This window comes from Fulmarus glacialis, unplaced genomic scaffold, assembly GCF_000690835.1.
Source record: "Fulmarus glacialis isolate BGI_N327 unplaced genomic scaffold, ASM69083v1 scaffold5085, whole genome shotgun sequence".
In the NCBI taxonomy this organism is placed as follows: Eukaryota; Metazoa; Chordata; class Aves; order Procellariiformes; family Procellariidae; genus Fulmarus; species Fulmarus glacialis.
The window spans coordinates 7,035-25,898 of NW_009212217.1; the positions used below are offsets into that span (position 1 = coordinate 7,035).

The 18,864-nt window shown below is 39.9% G+C and overlaps 2 protein-coding genes across 2 annotated transcripts in view; one reads left to right on the forward strand and one right to left on the reverse strand.

Annotated features, from left to right (window-relative positions):
• The window catches only part of LOC104076789 (heat shock factor protein 2), a gene marked incomplete at its 5' end in the record, with an annotated part of 6,600 nt that extends 6,507 nt beyond the window's left edge, over positions 1 to 93 (forward strand). Inside the window, one exon of the mRNA XM_009577788.1 lies at positions 1 to 93. This exon is cut by the window's left edge and continues 10 nt beyond it. Coding sequence (XP_009576083.1) covers positions 1 to 93 — 93 coding nt within the window.
• A 2,948-nt stretch (positions 94 to 3,041) lies between these two features.
• Positions 3,042 to 13,487, reverse strand: SERINC1 (serine incorporator 1). Its single transcript, XM_009577786.1, has 10 exons — positions 13,478 to 13,487; positions 12,537 to 12,715; positions 11,002 to 11,195; positions 8,302 to 8,381; positions 7,975 to 8,112; positions 6,857 to 7,026; positions 6,642 to 6,732; positions 5,398 to 5,539; positions 5,058 to 5,288; positions 3,042 to 3,490 (listed from the first exon to the last, which is right to left on the reverse strand). The coding sequence occupies exons 2-10, from the start codon at positions 12,570 to 12,572 to the stop codon at positions 3,352 to 3,354; spliced, it is 1,221 nt and encodes a 406-aa protein (XP_009576081.1). The 5' UTR covers positions 12,573 to 12,715; positions 13,478 to 13,487; the 3' UTR covers positions 3,042 to 3,351.
• Positions 13,488 to 18,864: the final 5,377 nt, after the last annotated feature.

Here is an 18,864-nt window from a genome sequence, read left to right on the forward strand (position 1 = left end):
ACAGAGGCAGAAGCGAGCGAAGCCACGCTGTTCTATCTATGTGAACTTGCCCCAGCACCCATGGACACAGATATGCCATTCTTGGATAACTAATGTAATGGGGACTCTGTATATAGTCATTAAGATGAACTATTTATTTAGAATATTGTTTGGTATATGAGTTTTTTGTAAATCACTGTTTTATGTAACCAGGTAACGTGGACTCTAAAACACCTTTCCTATGTTACTTCCTGCAAGCAATTGTTTAACGACATGGTTAGACAAGCTGTTAGACACGGTTGGCAATACCAAGTCAAATACTTGGTGTTACACATATCGCTAAATATCCCGGGTAATGGAACACTTGTTAAGAGTAAGCTTTGACTTATGATTTCTTATACTTCTGGTCTTACATATGATGACGTAAACTAGTAGTGTATGGTTAGGGAGCACTGACTTTCTGTATCTTGGGTTTTTTCTATTTTTTACAACATTTTGTTTAACAAACATGAGGCTTTTTTGGGGTGGGGGGGACCAGGACCTGATGTAGGCTTTTTTTTTCCCTGCTTGAACTGGGAACAAAGTGCCTGTACCTTGCTAAATCTTGGTTCTGCCTTACTTTCACTTCAGTGGAAGTGCTCACACATAGCACAAACTGGGGAAAAGTTCTTCACAGCCACCAGGCCCCTCAACTGCATGAGTACTTTTAACTTGGACCATCTACTCTGATAAAATAAATGTTACTTAAGTGTGATACTTGTTGAGAGTTGTCTCTTACGCCATGTGCCAAGTGGATGTGGATTTAACAGCCTGTGTTTTTCATGCCTTAGTAGCTGTGCAATGAGGTCTGCTTCTATGCATGTTGATAGTTTCCCTATCTATCTCCAACCTTCAAGGCTTGTTTATAAGCCTCCAAAACAAGTGGCTAATGCAGCAAGCTGTGTTCTCCTCTAGTACTACACAAAACAGTGTTTTCTCCTTTGTTTTCTTACTGAAAACTGTAGCAGAGCTCTGTAGCTTTCCTTCCAGTGGAATCGCTCTACCCCTACTCAAAAGGTGTGTTTCCATTGTTGCTCTTACCAGAGTCTTCCATGTTTATTCAGGGGAACTTACTGTAGTTCTATTACACAGCTGAATGCTGGAGGGGTTACTACAGCACTAGGTGAAGGTGCAGTTGACACACTTTTAACTAAATCATCTCAACCCAAGCTCCTGATTTACTATGAACAGTAAGTTAAACCATAACTGAAGTTTTCTTCCCTCCCTGCCCTCAAAGCTGTAGCTAGATAGGGAGGATAGGGAGTTCTGAGAAGCTCCAGTGTGTAAGATGTTCCAGTGAAGGGAGAAACTGGAGTTCAGTAACTTCATACATGCAACAGGAAAAACACCTTCCACAACTCTGGCACTGCACTCAAAATTTCCTTCTTTTTTTTTAAAGGAGTAGTCTAGCTACTTGTAGAAGGAGCTGAGTCCATAGACAGAGCTGTCTGTTCATCTTCCTAACTCAGTGACTAGTTACTTGTTACAGGACTCGGGAACTGCAAACTGGTGTTCAGGTGTTTTACCCAGATTTACAGATACAGGTGCAATACAATGCAGGAGTGCAGTTACAAGTGTGAAGCGCATTTGTGTTTTCAGAGATGGATGCAAAGGGCACAGAGAGAAGAGCTGTCAGAAAACTTCACGTGTCATCTCCCAACAAGCCAGGAACTAACAGCCTTACAGGTGTACTTTGCAGCACAGTCAGCTGCTACTTCTCAGATGACAACAAGTGCTATAAAACATCCCAGGAACAGAGGATGAGAACACACTGTAAAACCCTACACTATCCCCATTTGGCAGTAGTATGAGACATCAAAAGTCACTGGACATCTTCATCCAAATTTATTTATTAATAAGGTAACAACATACTCCAAATTATTACAAGCCTTTACTAATCCTTCCATTACCATCTCAAGTTTGACTGACAGGTCAGACTTCTGCAGTAAATGCCAGTGTTTAGGTGCAGAATTAAAATAAAAGCTTAGAGAATAATTAGCAAGAGGAAGTGACAGTATAAACACCACGGTGACAGATCAGCATGCCACCTGCTGAAGGCTCTGGGGTCACTCCCAGTCAGGCTGCTCTAGTCTCAAGTTGTAGCAAGTAACAGAGACAAATAATGCAGCTTACATACTTCAGGTACAAAGCAGCAAGCACAAAAGCATTTAAGATTTTGTAACTGCACAGGAACCATACAGTATTTCGATCAAACAGATTAATGTCTTGCCTCATGCCTAGGTTTAGACTTTCTAGGCTCAAGTCCATCTCTGGCAATGGACAAGCAAAATACCTAATACATTAAAAGATTTCAAAATTTAGAGCCCCAAATATATTAAGAAACATTTTTGTTGAAGCCTCAGTAAATGCAAGCCTCCTTTAGTTACTGTAATTTCAGTGCTCCTTTTCCTCCACTTCTTTTTTTAACCACAATACTCAAAAAATTCCTCTAAAGGGCTTACACAGTTTTCACCACTCAGCTCCTTGCAAACTCTGTGATTGTAGCTTAGCCAAGAAAGAAAGCAGCACACAAAACAGCAATAAATTACAGCACAGCTATCCATTTAAACTACTTTAAAAAAAAAAAATAGTAATACATAGATGCACAGTGTAAACAGGTGCCTTAAAAACATGCTTCTGAGCATCTGGTACCAGGATGTTTTTCCCCAGGGCGTCTGTCCTTCTGCCTGCAGTGGGACACATGGGACCCAACAGCACCGAGGAAGACATCAGCTCCTCTGCAGCTCCAGGTGCAAGTCTCCCCATCTGACACCCGTGCTAAAGGTACTGCTGCCCCCAGTACGGGAAAAGGCCAGGCCGTTAGTGCCAAAGTGCTGCAAGATGTCCAGTCAACTCCAACACGCACAATTTTGAGTCTAACAATGCTGACTCAGACTTACTTTGGAATCAAGGCAACAGGGATCATCAAAGGCAGCCCCTCCTTTGCTTGCAAAGCCTGATCTAATACTGTGTTGTTACCCTAATTAACACTTGCACCTTTTTTCCTACAACTATTTAATGCAATTGAGGGGAAAAAAACCCTACTTCCAAAAGGTCTTGATCATACATCTAATGCTCCCGATGCACTTGATCTAGGAGTAATCCTATGAAAACCATCATTGTAGCACTGAGCTCAGCTAGAAAAAGTCATTTAGTGAAATGACAAAAGACATGATTCAAGGTAATCATGCAGAATAAAGCAGGGTATACTACATGGATAGCACACGCACACACGCGCGCGCACACACACGTATTTACAACTGCACTATGATCTGGAACACTGTTTCAAAGACACGGTGAAGCTAGCACAGTCTCCCTAGGGAGCAGCGCAGCTTAGTCGAAGTCACGGTTTGTAAGAACCAGCGGAGCAACCAGAGTCCACACGTACAGCACGATGCCAATCCAGCTGGAAGATATCTTCACCCAGACAGATGGCCATTTGCTGGTCATTGTCTCATAAGAAGAATCCGGACTGTGAAAGAAGGAAAAGAAAAAAAAGATAATTTGCAATTTTAGTTTCAATATGACATACTTGTGTAGTAAAAGCCACTCTCCCAACACTGTTCACAGTAGATCATTTTCACTTCAGCTCCACACCTCAAAGGACATCTCTACCCTTCTTCTTCCAGGCAGTTCCACCAATCTGTACAAGAACACCATTTGTAAGTTGGTGTCACAGGAAGGTGGAAAGCAACAGCAGCCCAAAAAATATTTATTTCTGCTTCTTGGCAGCTTCTCTTACTAATTACGAGGAATCTCTAAGCAAATCTGTGGAAAGGCAGGAAATGGATTGCATTATTTGTATCTATAAATGCTTTTTACCTTGCCAAAAGACAACACATAGAAAAATTAATAATCTTGATGTCATATTGACCCAAGCAGAGCCACAAATCAAATCCACAGCAGACCTATCTATTAAGAGTTACTTTTGAAGGAAACACCTTTCTAGTGTTGCTATTTTGATACAAATTGTCCTTTAACAGATTATTAGAGACCATAATTTATATTTTTAAATTCTGAAGAACATCTGCTCAAGCTGTTAACATAATAACAATTCACACACAGGAGGACTATTTTGTTGTGAGGATTTTTTCAGGGAGCAGACAACCTGATTTCCTCCCACCAGACCTCGTCACAGAATGGCTGAGGTTGGAAGGGACCTCTGAAGGTCATCTGGTCCAACCCGCTGCTGAAGCAGCGACACCTAGAGCCAGCTAGCCAGGACTATGCCCAGATGGCTTCTGAGTATCTCCAAGGATGGAGACTCCACAACCTCTCTGGGCAACCTGTGCCAGTGCTCGGTCACCCTCACAGTGAAAAAGTATTTCCTGATGTTCAGAGGGAACCTCCTGTGTTTCAGTTTGTGCCCACTGCCTCTGGCCCTGTCACCGGGCACAACTGAAAAGAGACTGGCTCCGTCCTCTTTGCACCCTCCCTTCAGGTATTTATAGGCATTGATGAGATCCCCCCGAGCCTTCTCCTCCCTAGGCTGACCAGTCCCAGCTCTCAGCCTCTCCTCATACAACAGATGCTCCAGTCCCTTCATCACCTTTGTGGCCCTTTGCTGGACTCTCTCCAGTATGTCCAGGTCTCTCTTGTGCTGGGGAGCCCTGGACTGGACCCAACACTCCAGGTGTGGTGTCACCAGTGCTGAGTGGATGGAAAGGATCACCTCTCCCTCAACATGCTGATATAGCATGTCTTATCTTTCCTTCTTCCAGCGCTCTGTACCAGACATGGGCCTGGTGTTTTTAGTTTTTCTAGAATTTAAGACTCTATCCTGCAACAGGACATTATTTCAGCAGTCCAGTGAATCATAAAAATTATCCTAGAAAATAGGACAGGCACTTGTGAACGAGGTTGGCTACTCCAATTTTCAAATACAATTCAATTGATACAGAAAAACCAGCGTATTTCCCTTGAGAAGTCCCATTCAAAACCTGTATTCCTCACAGCACACAACTTATACCTCCTTGTCCAACAAAAGATAGCATCTTCTATGCTTATTATTAGCACAATATATTATCAAATGTAAATACCTGTACCAGTTGGTAAGTGTCATCATGATATACAGTGACGCCAGGAAAAGCATGAAATGAAAGAAGGAGTAACTGTAAGTAACTCCATCCTTCTCGTTATCTATGGCTCGGTGAACGTCATCTCCATCATCAAGGGAGCCATCACTCCTGGGCATTCCATCCTCTATCAGTGTGGATTCATCGCTGGTCAGCATCAGCTTGTTAACTTGGCTGTTGTTGGATGTTCGGATGCTGTATTTGACAGGAAAGGACACACTATAGTCACCCAGATAAATACAATTTAGTGTTTGACAATGAGAAGTAATGCAAGTCAACAGGAATTTTTTTAAAGGAATCTTACCTTGAATACAGAACACAGAGCAAAAACAAAATCAGTCCTACAATTCCTTGTGCATCCCACCACTGAACTACCTGACCTTGGGTTGGAATGGTGGTGCTGTTGTAACCAATGATGCTCAGCAAACTTGGGTTACAGCGCCTATCTGCGGGGGAAATTACATTAGAACTTACATAAAACAAGAACAGAACAAACATTTAATAGTACATTTCCACACTGAATGCACAGTAACAGAAAGGAACTTTGTGACTGTGACAGTCTTGAAGTAAAAAAGCTTTGAATCTAGTTTTAGCCTATTGAGTCTCTCTAAAGCAGGCAAATGACAGTATGTGGCACAAAAATCTGTCTCTTTGAGCAGATAAAAGGATTTTAAACTTATACTAGATATGCATCAACTGCTTTATGGTTCCATCTCATATAATTAGATTCAACAAAATAAAAATGCTCTGCATATTAAGCTTTAGAAAATCTACCACTAGAAAACAAGTTTGACAAGTACCAGAGTCATCTCAGAGTTGGAAAAGAATGCAACGAAGTCAGTTTCATATTATCAACAATCCCCAACCCACAGCATCCACAGATAACACAAATGAAACAGCTGAAAGTAGCAGACAATCTTATTTCCCCATAATTACTGCAGGAATTAGATATGACTCATATGTATGCTGTTGCACAGAAGATTGTCCATAATTAAGATAAAAGGACCAGAGATCCAATTAAAACCACCAAAAATCAATATTTGTCAGTTTATTTTAATCACCAGAATTTCTATATTTATTTGATTTTTTTTTTTTTTTTAGAGATGCTCAGTTGTTTTCAGACACAAGAAACACTGAAAACATTCATTAATACATTTTTAAAAATTCCCAGTTTGGAAAAATATAATCAGTAGCATCTCAGAAACTCAGTAGGGAGATGAACCTTCCAGACACCTTGGAAGAGTTGTGGTAATCTGCAAAATCTAAGCTTTAGAATACTGCAACAATAGGTAGAAATTCTTCCACACAATAAACATACGAGCAAGTGAAAAACTCGTTATCTTTGGAAGAACTATTTCTTCGGTATTATTACAGAAAGTTGGGGGGGGGGGAGCGGCGGGACACGACACAGAACACAAACTAACGAGTCCTGCCTCTAACTTGCATGCGTTATAGTACCCCATCCTAATACTGCCTTGCAAAAATGTGTAGATACAATTTACTGCTGAACTGGTTACCCAAAAAGCCATATATTGCTACTACGCTTACCTGGTTCATTGGTCATAGCTGACCAAGTCAAATACATTGTATAAATTGTGATCACAGAAGACTGCAGCAAACCAGATCTTGGCTGAGATTCCTATAAAAAGTAGTCATCAAACAGCAAAGTTAGGCAATTAAAAGTCTCGGGCACAATGATGTTATAGGTTTCCAGGACTGATAACACAAAAAACCCCTAAAAGGTAACGGAATTAAAACTATACCTGAATCTTCGGCAGAATTGACATTACAGAAGCACCAATACACAGCAGCATATTAACACTGATGAATGTCTTGTTTTCAGAACAACCTTCTGGATGAGTGTAATAAACATAAAACAAGACAACAGCTACTAGAGACAGCAGATAATTGACAGCTGTAGCTGACAGCAGAGCTGTGAAAAGAGACAAAAACAGAGTTAAACTGGTTAATAATGGAGAGTATTATCAAGTTTTGGATACGGTATACAACGACAATTAGACAGCAGCTCTGGGTACTGAAACATAAAGGAAGTAAGTGCTTCTCAATATTCGGAGGAGTTAAAAAGAAAGAACACAGTAAATGGGAAGCCTGAAGCCATACTTGATTCGCCAGTACTCTAACAGCAACCAAGACGAGCAAGTATGAAGGAATACAGTTATACTACATACAGTTTGGCTAAAAGCTTAAAGAAAGAAACTGAAGAACTACTTCTTCAATAGAAGGAAAACCAAAATCTTATTTCCAAATGCCATCTTATTAAAAACATTAAAGAGTAAAGTGGCCATTGCACCAAGACAGGCTGTGCTGTCTTTTGAAACACCTAAATTATCACATCTGAAATGCTTTATTAAAATTAACATATCGTTTCTCCAGTGAGATGACTTGTACTCTTCTTCACTATCTTGGCCTTTCACTCAGAATATACCTCCGAAGAAAGACCAACCGGCAGACAGAAAGTAAAAACAATTATTTGAGATGCTTATGCTCAGCACGAAGCAGTAACAGGCTAGTCAGTTTTTAATCAGCACTAAGGTGTAACAAAACCTGTGACTGAAAAAAAAAAAACAAAAACCAAAACAAAAACCTACAATTGCCACTTCTCTGCTATCATAAAGTGATGTCCTGCTCCCAGGGATCAGATCTTATTACTCAGAAGCTGCTGCCCCTCTCCCTGGCCCCCCGTTATTTAACTTGACATCAAAAGGACAGCAAGACAGAGCTGAACTACACCAACTGAGAAAATTATACTTATGCACAAAGCAGCCCTTCTGCACTCTGGAAAAATGCACTACTCCGTGAATAACTTATTTAACATAATGCACAACGAAATTTAAAATTTGATTGTAGTACAGTCCTTTACCTGCATACCAGCATCTTGAATTTCCTTCCTCCATTTTTTCAACCCAAGATTCATTCCAGGAGTGGGCAAAGTCAATAAGCAAGACCAGCTGAATAAGAATAAAGCAGAATGCTCCAGCCATACCTACATAAAACCACACTAAAAGGGAAATAAAACAAAACTAGTTCAGAACCATAGATAATTTATCACCCAGTCTTAAAGTCCCTAAATACAGAAAAGTGCTATAGTTACACAGCTACAATTAAAACTATAAGACATCAGCATGCACTTAGCTTTGTTTTAAAACCAGATTGCACCATGATACAGTGAAAGACAATATTCCCTTACCAGTTGTAAATGGTCCTTCTGGTATGAAGAAAGCTCCAACACTAATTGCAAGTGCTGTTGCAAATTTAAAGAACCAGAATCTAAAGGGAAGTAAAAAAAGTCAGGCAACTGCTGAAGTCTGATCTAATTCACAAAAACTTGAAAGTACACAAAATGCACATCCTTAAGAGTTGTTTTTTAATGCAATCGTTAACTCACTTCCTTTGAAGGAGGATAAAAATCTCATTTTATCTGCCCAAGATTTTTGTTCTCCAGAAAATTATGCTTAAACTGTGCTAGACTGACACAGAGTTTGACACATTTCCCAGAGATATCTCACTCACGTATTACAAATGAAGCCAGGGTGGAATAGAATTGTAAGTTTGTTTTTGGTTTCTGGGTTGGTTTTTTTTTTCCTTCTTTTTTAAAGAAGGTTTTTAACTAAAGCAGTGAGATTACTGAACTGCCTGCATATCAGAAAAATGGGTTAAAAAAAATCCCCACCGGTTTTTAATATCAAAACCAAAAAGGTAGAAGATCTGGTTAGTTCCTACAATAACAGAAAACATTATGCTGGAGTTCCCTACCAGTCTTGATTCATTTCCTACAAAAGAGGGATGTACAAAAGCCTGGATTCTTCCCACCTAACTTCAGACTCTTTAGGCCTACATCTGATGAGGATTTACCACAACAACAAAAACAAAGGATTTATCCTTCACAGAAAGGACACAATCAAATTCTAAGTCCCTGTTCCAGTGCAGTAGCATTGGATTTTTTTTTTTTTTTCCAGTAAAAGATATGCACTCATGGACAAACAGAACAGATCAGATGTTTCCTAGAAAGCAGACAAGGAAATATCTTCCACCACAATGCGCATGACAGCCAAAACCAATACTCATCTGAAATAACACCTACAGTTGCTAGGTGTTCTGTGCAAGCCAGCAACAATCCTGTGAATACATTATAACTGATTTTTTTTTTGTTATTATTATTACTATTATTATTACTAACCTGAGGCAAGAAACCATTCTGACTGCTGTTACAAAAGCAAAGAAGGTGAACACTGGCACTGGACCACATCACTGGGCTTAACTTGCATGCAAGTATGAAAAACTTAGTACACATACATGGGAAAACCTAATATCCTGAGTATTTCAAATCACTGACAGAAAGATGACATTGCAAAGTATTACTGAAGATACATACAATTCCAAAAATCAAACACCATGGTTTTCATAAAGCTACCTGTAATGCATACTATTGAAGCAACTAGTTATTACAGAAGTGTTGGAAGTAACATTATTAACTGTTACTTGTAAAATATTTAACGAGTATCATTTTTCCTTTTATCCTAGTGCTGACACTAGATTAGCTAAGAAGAGTAAACTGCTATGGGTTGCATAAATAGTACCAAAACTTGTACTGGAAAGCACAACTCCAGATAAGAGTATCCAGAAGATTCCAAACACTTAAGAAGCGGTTTTAGATAAAAAGTTTCCACATCATGTAAAAGGTGTCTTTTACTGTAAAAAAAACCCACAAAATGTTGATATAGAATGTACCTGAACCATTTTCCTCTTGCTTGTAACAAGTATGCTCTCCTGAACAAAGCAGGGCGGAGGGAAAGGCTGAACTGAGTTACTGCTGCTAACGCATCTTAATACTGTACCCAGCCTCTTTTTCTTTAGACCAAAACAAACAAAAGTAGTAAACAAAGCAATATTCTGCTCAGTCTTAATTATTTTCTTTTCCTCTACAGAAATCATTTGACGTTTTTTCTCATTTTATGCTAGAAATGTTTAATCTTATTATACTGAATATAAAATAAAATTACTTCTTCATTTTTATGGCTTAGCTGTTCATAGCTTCTATTAAATATAATCATCTTGAAAAGTCATAGTCTAAGCAATCACTGTGACCACCAAGACTATGCACCATAAATGGTTTCATGCTTTTTAGTGCCATGCCCTATTACAAATATTTACATCTCCTTGGTTCAAAAAGCCACATTACACATAGGCTGGGCCTGGATGAAAACTACCACGTATATCAACCCACATGCTGAAATTCCACTATTATCTTCCATCTGATAATCCTGACTATAATGAAATACAAAAGAAAAATTTACTGGGAATCTCAAACTAAATACGTAACTCGCTCTTCTTTATGCAGAGGGAGACTGAAGAAAAGATAGCAGAAGGGGAAGAGATATGTTATATATCTCTAGAGAGAGATATTAATGTTACAACCTTTAAAATAAAACTGTTCAGAAAGAGCAAGACCTTGCAAACATCAAAGTTAAGAGGAATATAATTCCTAGAGGACAGATGAGGCTTTTTAATCTTTCTATTTGTTGAAAAAAACCTCAGTGGAATGAAACTTAGTACCATTATTCATCTCTGAATTTTGTTGTCTTTGGGCAAAAGCAGAATCTCTCATCTTGGGAAACCTCTGGGCAGATTATCCATTGTCATAATTCAGGCTCTGAAAAGTGACAGCCATGTGTATCTTTTCCTCTTACAAAAATTAATCTGCCATGTCCAAGAACTCTAAAAACTTTGAATGCCCTCTACTGCAACAACACTCCTCTAGCTACTATGAAATTCTTTGTTTGTGGAACAGTAAATTTGACCAGCGTGCTCAGCCACAGGCTTTATTTTCACAGTAGCTGTATCTCATACACACACCCCACCCATCTCAGTTCTCATTTCTGTATCTTACCCATTGTGCACCGCTGCTCTTGGGTCGTTGCTGCTCTTCACTTTGATCATCAATAAGGAGACGAGAAGGAAGAACATGGCCATACCAAAGCACACACGGTACACGGCTTTGTAACCAACCAGTACATCGCAATTCACGTGGCCGTGCACACCAGGAATAGTTGTTCCCATCCCTCCATCACAAAATCCAGGAATCTGTGATAAATACAAGATACTTCAGTGATCTGTAAAAGGCCTCCTGTGAGTAAATACGTATTAGCAATTTATTAATATACAATTCATTAATATTGTAACTAGAAAATATGATACTGAAAGGCTGTATGGTTAGTTACAGTCCAACCAAACACATTCAAGGAGAAAAATCTCACATAGGCAAATTCTAAACAAAACCAAAAATAAATCTTATTAACAGTGGGGTTTTTTTGTTATTAGCAATTTCAGAACTTCTCAAAGAAATGCAGTTTTCACTTGTTGATCTGAATCAGGAGATAAATAAGGATTTGGTAAATCTGACTTGACAGGTTACTATCAGGTTCATGACGTAGCTAGGAGAAGGCAGCCTTCTTATCTCTCTTTAAAACAGAAACAGCCTCCCCCCCAAAAGTAACATCACCATCAATTAGAAATATCTGTAACTTCCATATGAAACAGCTGAGAATATCCTTTCCAGTCACCACCAGGACATGAGCAACACCTTTTTGAAGTCAAATCATACTCCAGAAGGCTGTGATTTTCTTTCCTAGGTGACTAACAAGGCTCTCACTGAAGCTCTAATGTGGTTACTATACCACACTGAAATAAAACGTTTACAGACGAATCATTTGGGGGGAAGAAAATCAAAAAACATGCCTAACAGAAGTCACTATGTACTAGAAAAAAATTAAAGACAGAAAAACGAAGACTAACAGAACCAAAGCACATGCAACCTGAGTTCAGTGAACCTATAAGCTCTCCCTCAACTCAAATTATCACTCTGTAATTTTACATGCACTACTGTATCTTTATTTAACTAATAAACTGTAAAATCCTGTAAGCACTTCCTAATGCCCTAGCGAAAAATATACTATCATCAGTGAAAAATATTTTTGTTATGCATTTGCAGACTTTAAAATAGAATTTTAACTAGTACAGCACAATGAAACTAGAAGACATCTTAAATTGTGGTTATTTTTTTCTTTTATTAACAGCAATCAAAATCAATCAAGTGCCACAAACACAAGCATCTCAATAATATATAACTTAAAACTCCACATACATAAATTGCATTTTCTTGTTTGATACAAGATTTTATTTTTTCTGCTCTGAGCTACTAAAGAAGAGGTGCAACTTTATTTCTAAACAGCGCTTTTCATCTATGCAGTGATTATCCCATGAGTTCTTTGTTTATTTGATCTACAACCAAATTAATGGTGACTGTGAAGCACAGGTGGCAGCACAATCACGTATTTCCAAGTAAAGCCCATGCTTTCAAGATGTCATTTACAATTATGTGTGACACTTGTTCTACCAAACATGTTAGCAAAGAAGTAACCTGACCTTCTTCAGCTGCTCTTCCATGCCTGGTATCAACATCACACAGGCAACACTGACGCCAAGAAGTAAAAAGAATGCATAAATCAGCCGAGTTATGGTGGAGTTGTTTCCACTGGGGCAGCATCGGCAGAGCAGGCACGGGGCACTTCCACATAAGCATGGTATCTGACAGAGAGAGAGAATGTAAAACAAATTCTTCAAAGAGTTTTGCATTGCTAGATTTCAATATTTAATCAGGCTGTGTAGATCATCAGAAGTTATCATGGAAAATGACTCATCCTATGCATCTCATCACTAGTGTAGATGAAGTCACTGCAACACGTTACAGAGCCCCCTAACAATTTTGGCAGCGCTTCCTAATGCACCACTGTACAGTGAAATTAGTGCTATGTCAAAAGTAATCATTTATCCATTCAGAAGAAATAAAGACTGGATTCAGGCTCATTTGTTCTCTTGAATTTTATTTCACTTCAGCTAAATGAGATGCAAGGATTGCTTTTAGTTAACAACTACATCCTCCCTTCCACAGCTGCAGAGATTAAACAAATACACTGCAGAAAAAAATCTAAGCGCAACTGCCATCTAGGTACACTTTCAGCACCTGGCAGAGTTGGGCCACAATCGTTACTGGAGCACAAACAATCCGTAAAATAGCCTAAAGCTTAGGTTGCAAGTTATTGTGTATTTAGCAGCTACTCACATACCACATCATTCCATTAGCTGGCAAAATTAACTTATGCAATGTAAAAGTTACAAACCGCAAGAACAAAGCAAACACACAGTACACGTATTATCATTGCTACCAAATACCAACAGCAAAAGTGGATAGGAATTGTGTACAGTTGTAATACCACAAGGTAAAAAAATAGGACAAAATTTACCTGTATTTAATTCTTAAACAGAAAATTGTGGGCAAAAGGAAAGGGAGCAGACAGTGCTATTTCGTGGGGGGGTGGGGAGGGAGGGAGGGGGGAGTGGGAAACGTACTTCACCCCTTTGCAATTTTCTGCCAGTTGCTGAGTGACAATTCAGGAAGCGAAAGAAGGGCAAGGTTCCACAAGTAAACGTAAGCCAAAAGAGGAAAGGTGCAAAATGTTTTGGGGTTTTTTGTTTGTTTCTTTTAATTTACAAATAAGTTATTTTGCCCAGAAGACATGGGAAATCCCAGTGAGCAGTTAACAGCTAAGTTTTGGAGGCCGCGTATTTTTCAGCTAAAGTAAAGTTACCAAGCGAGCGCTGCCCTATCTGAGCTACAACAGACCATGCAACCTCTGACAGAGATACTGAATGGCAGTAAAACCCAGCTTCTCCCCCTGCACACACGCAGGGACACCTCCGCCATGCGACAAAACCCACAGGTGTTAATCACCGCATGGAAGACACCCAGTCAGTCACATAAGAACATGACTAGTTACACCACCACATGACCGGTGCATGTCAATCATCCAGTATGACTGGCATGTGTCAGAATGAGTTAAAAGTTTAGTCATACGACAAACAAAAATGCCAGCAGCCTGCCGCTACCGGGAAGGCCCCAGGGCTTGCAGGGAAGAGCAGACAGACTGACACAATGCTCTTGGAAGCCTCCTGAGAAGCCCTCAGGAAAAGGCCCAGATTATCTGCTCTTACAGGTTCAACTAGACCCACAATCTGGACCCACAAACTGGGTCTTTTAAATAATTTCCTTGTATTCTTTTTGTACTTGTGTTCTTTTCCAAGGACAGAGGAGCCAAGAATTTTCACTCCACTATGCTACAGGATCATTTTTAAATTAGCAAACTTCACTATTAAATTTGTCTTGCTAAAAAAGTGAAACTAGGTAGATTCTCATTATAACTATTTCAGTATGTAAAAGATATTATATTGCCCTTTTTTACCTCCTCCTCCTCTCAGTACCATTACAGCACAAAGAGTATGAAGGTGTTGATTCCGGGAGAGGTTTCATCTCCATGTAAGAAAAAAATTTTTTGCAGTGAGAATAGTCAGTCACTGCAATAACCTCCCCAAGGATGTGGCAAAGTCCCCATCACTGGAGGTTTTCAAGATGTGACTGGACAGGGTGCTAGATCATCTCATCTAGGCTCCCTTTCCCATGAAAGGTTGGGCCAGATGATCCTTCGAGGCTGTTCTATGACTGCAAGCAACTACATTAGGTGCATCTACGCTTAGTAAGCAGGAAATGTATGGCAAATATTGGCTTAGGATGCATCAGGATTTTGCAGTACTGATGCATTACACTATTTCCTCCACACACACAAATAACCTTTCTAGCGAAGGATATTTCTATTCTCTGTTCTGATAGGTATTGATACCAAATACAAAGGAACAGTGAAGAGACATACGGTTCTTTGGTTGAAATGATGCAGATGGCTAGGAACGCTTTGTGAATAGACAGGCCGGACATCCAGTAGATAAAAAGGCCTTGAAACTTTGTATTCTGCGTAAAATAGATAAAGAGGCTAACCTTATATCTTGAGTAGAATAGATAAGGGGGTAGTGCTAGTTTGTGAGAATTGTGCTAACTAAGCCAAGAGTTGAAACTGAGCATGCGTGAAGACTGAGTTCAAGTAAAGGACACTGTGAGGAAGACTATCGACGACCACAAGAAGACCCTGAAAGACCACCAAAGAACACAAGGGCACATGCGTCAAAGACTTTTGCATATGTTAATGAATTCTGGGAAATAACATGAATATTTATATTATTTCTCAGAAATTTAATGAACACGTATATTCTAATTGTATATAACTTCTATGGTTAAGTGATTTGGCACGCACACTAGGTGGAGCGATCCCCTGGTCGTCCGGCGCCGCAATAAAGAATACCTGCTTTCTAAAACTCCAAATTGAGTCTAGAGAGTTTGTCAGGAACTTCCTTGTTTCAGTTCAAAAAAATTACTTTCTTGAACTAATTCTGTCTGCATTAATATTTTTAAAGATACTGTTGAATAAAAGGTTGAATCTGGCAGAGTAGAATATAAGCCTAGGCTTACCTGCTGCAGAAAATTTGGTGATAGGACCGTCTACCATAAAAGTCACATCTCTGGAAAATCCCAGTGTTAAATTGTTTGTTAAATACCTAAGTAATTCAAGCAGCTTCCTCCTGAGTGCTGTTCCTCCAGTGTTCCTGAGGGGAACACAGAGGAATCCATGTTTCTAGACAGAGGGGAGGCTTGCAGTGGCTGAAACAAAGATGACTATCTTCCCCTCACTGGGAAACAATGTGCCTCAAATGAGGCAATATACCTCATTTAAGTGTCTGAGCTCCAACACCAGCTTTGAAAACACTTTGCCCCCAAACAGCTCATCCTTACAAGCTGTGATCATGCACATCTCTGAACAAGAGACCTATTGATAATTGATACTATTTATACAAGTTGGCCACTTCTACAAGGAATCACATTACAGTCCAAGCCCCTCTTTCTTTTAGCAAGACAGAATAAAACATATACCATTCCAATAAAATAATATTATTGTACTATTGGCAAAAACACTTCTAACAAGTAACAGACTTCAAAAAGAATAGAGAGCAAAGAACATTTGGCCCATGGAATTGAGTTTATCAGCAGAGGAGGCAAGGACAGTTTGTGTCACTTACTTTCTTCCTAAATTCAGAGCATGCCTCCTACAAAAAAATACTACAGTACAAACAATAAGGTACTACTACACAGATCAAAGCTTAGTATTAACTCCCCAAGGGAAGCCCAGTTTAGTCAGAGATGCAGACAAAGAGTTACTGTGCAATTAGTTTTGAGCTTGCTTTCTTATGGGAGCTTGGACAACAGTTACTAAGTCACAACTGCATAAACCTATTGCCATCCAGTAACTTTTGGACCTACCAACCAACTTGCATCCCTGCACATTTTTGAGAAAAAATAAGCAGCTCAGTGGTGTTCACTGAGCCAAAATAAGAAAAGATGACCCACACACCTATTCTGGGAGCAGCCAGCTGGGCAGACAAGTTAATTCATGCCTGCTAAACCAGTCACTTCAATCTGTAGGGCAGCGGAAATTGCAGGAGGAACACGTAACGAGATGAATATTGCAGGAGAGAGGAGAGGGAAAACCCCACAAAATCACTGAAACTCAAGTGTTACTGTCCCTGATGCACACAGAACAAGTTTTTAATATCAAATGTAATCATCTTACTGGGGTAATGACTAAATGATTATATACTGAATTAGGTATTTGCAAAAACACTAAGCCCCCGCTGGGCCTAGTCAGGTTTTAGCTACATCACCCCTACTCGTATGCTTAAAGGAACTGATTCAGTCAAGATCTTTGCCTTGATAGAGCGCATTAAAGTGAGCAAAACAGCAGCTGAGCAATTTCAGAGAACAATGCAATAGAGGCAAGACCCAGCAGAGCAAAAACGGCACTGCTTGACCAATCTAGGTCGTCAAGATCAGAAGATGACAGTGCGTTTAAGGCCTTCCCCCCATCCCACCCCCCATCTCCGACAGGCTCATCTTTGCCCTTAAAAACGCTAAACTGAAACAGTGCCTGACCAGCGCACGGCTGGGCAGAGCTACAACCAGCAGTAACACCACACAAAAAAGCCAGAAGAAACAAAGGTATGAGGCCAGATGCCGAGGCCAGTGACCCAGAGCAGCTCTGCACGGCACAACACGCGGCCTGGCGGAGAAGGTACACAGCTGAAGCAACGCCGGCAGCAGCACCTTCCCAGGCAAAAGAGGAGCAGCTTTCCTGGCCGTGGCACAGTCTGCACCAGCACAAACTCTGCTACACCCGGTTCCCCTGCTACCTCACTCCCCCAGTTTCTCTCTCTTTCAGAGCCACAAACGGTGTTTACACTGACAAATCCTTAGACAGATTTCTCCTGTAAGAACTATCGTACAGGCTTTAAGTGCTGATTAGCTGTGGTTTTAAATGCGGAAAGAAAATGAACACTTTAAAGCCATCGTGGGGGACGAGGAGGGGGAACAAAACAAAAAAAAAAAACCACAACGGTTTGTTTGGGCACTTTAAAGGAAGGGATGGGGGTTAGTTACCCACTGTAAATCTGACTTAATCAAGATTACATGCTCGTGTAAATCATTTTATCTAAAAGACCAGTAGCTGAATTTCTCTGTACAGAAACACTCAAAAGCAAGAGCAAGTATACAGGGATTCTTCATGCACTCCAAACACCAGCCAGTTACCAGAAGGGCTGTTTATGCACTTGAAAATACAGTATATATTAACTCAAGTATTTGAATTAAAACCTATAGTTATACTGTCGCTTAGTATTTAACAATAATTAAAAATGTTAAAGTTAACTATATTCGGCTAGTAATTAAAGCCTAACTGGCTAATCTGTTAAGTAGTGTTTAAAATGTTAATTAAAGCAAAATGAAGACTGACAGTACTTCATTAGCAGGATAGTATCAGTGGTCTAGGCACTTACTTACAGGCATATCAGCCTGGAAGCTTAGCTCATACAGATTTACCACTTCTATGATCATTTCATAAAATCTGTACCAGAGATTAAGGAGTTAAGAATCACCTCTCTAATTAAATACCACTCTACTAGGGGAACCAAAGTTCATATATATTGATAGCAGAGAAGATAGGAGTTTGAATCAATATGTTTTGTTAGACCATTAAATTGTGCATGCGAACTCCTGTTTAAATATACATCATTTCATTTAATCCAAGTATGGTATGGTATTTTTGGTACGGAAAATTCAGGTTTTCACAACCCAACTGATATTTTTAACCCAAATGTCTAAGAGTCACAATCCACCTGATTGTGTCTATCTGCATAGGGACTAGATTTGGAAAGACATTATCACCTAAGCATAAGACAGCAATACCTCAACTGAGGACTGTCGTGCAGGATCTCTACCGACTTCTATGTTTTTATGCATAGTGCTAACAGTCTGAAAACCATCTCAAACTATTGTTTCCCATTAAGAAAAATCACCTGACGACGCTCAGCACGGTGGTGACACATCACCACAGACTGCTGTGCAGCGAGAAAACGATGCCTCGATAAGACAAAGATGCTACAAAGGGTGGAGCTGCTCAAGACAAAGCCGTAAGAATGAGGAATTATATACAATCACTATGATCAGGGAAACACGCGAGTTTTACTTTTCCCGAAAGAAACGCCGAACTTCGTAAGCATTTTATTAGATTTTGACCCCTTTACAGATTTGGGGAGGGGGAATTTTAGCGGACACAGTAACGCCTCCCTCACAGTAACGCGGATTAAGCGGCGACCAGCAGCGCAGCCGCCGGCCCGCCTGAATAAGTAGGGAGCTCCCCATCGCCCCAGCGAAAGGGCTTCGGCGGATCCCTGGGGAGCCACCGGAGAAGCCCGAGAGGGG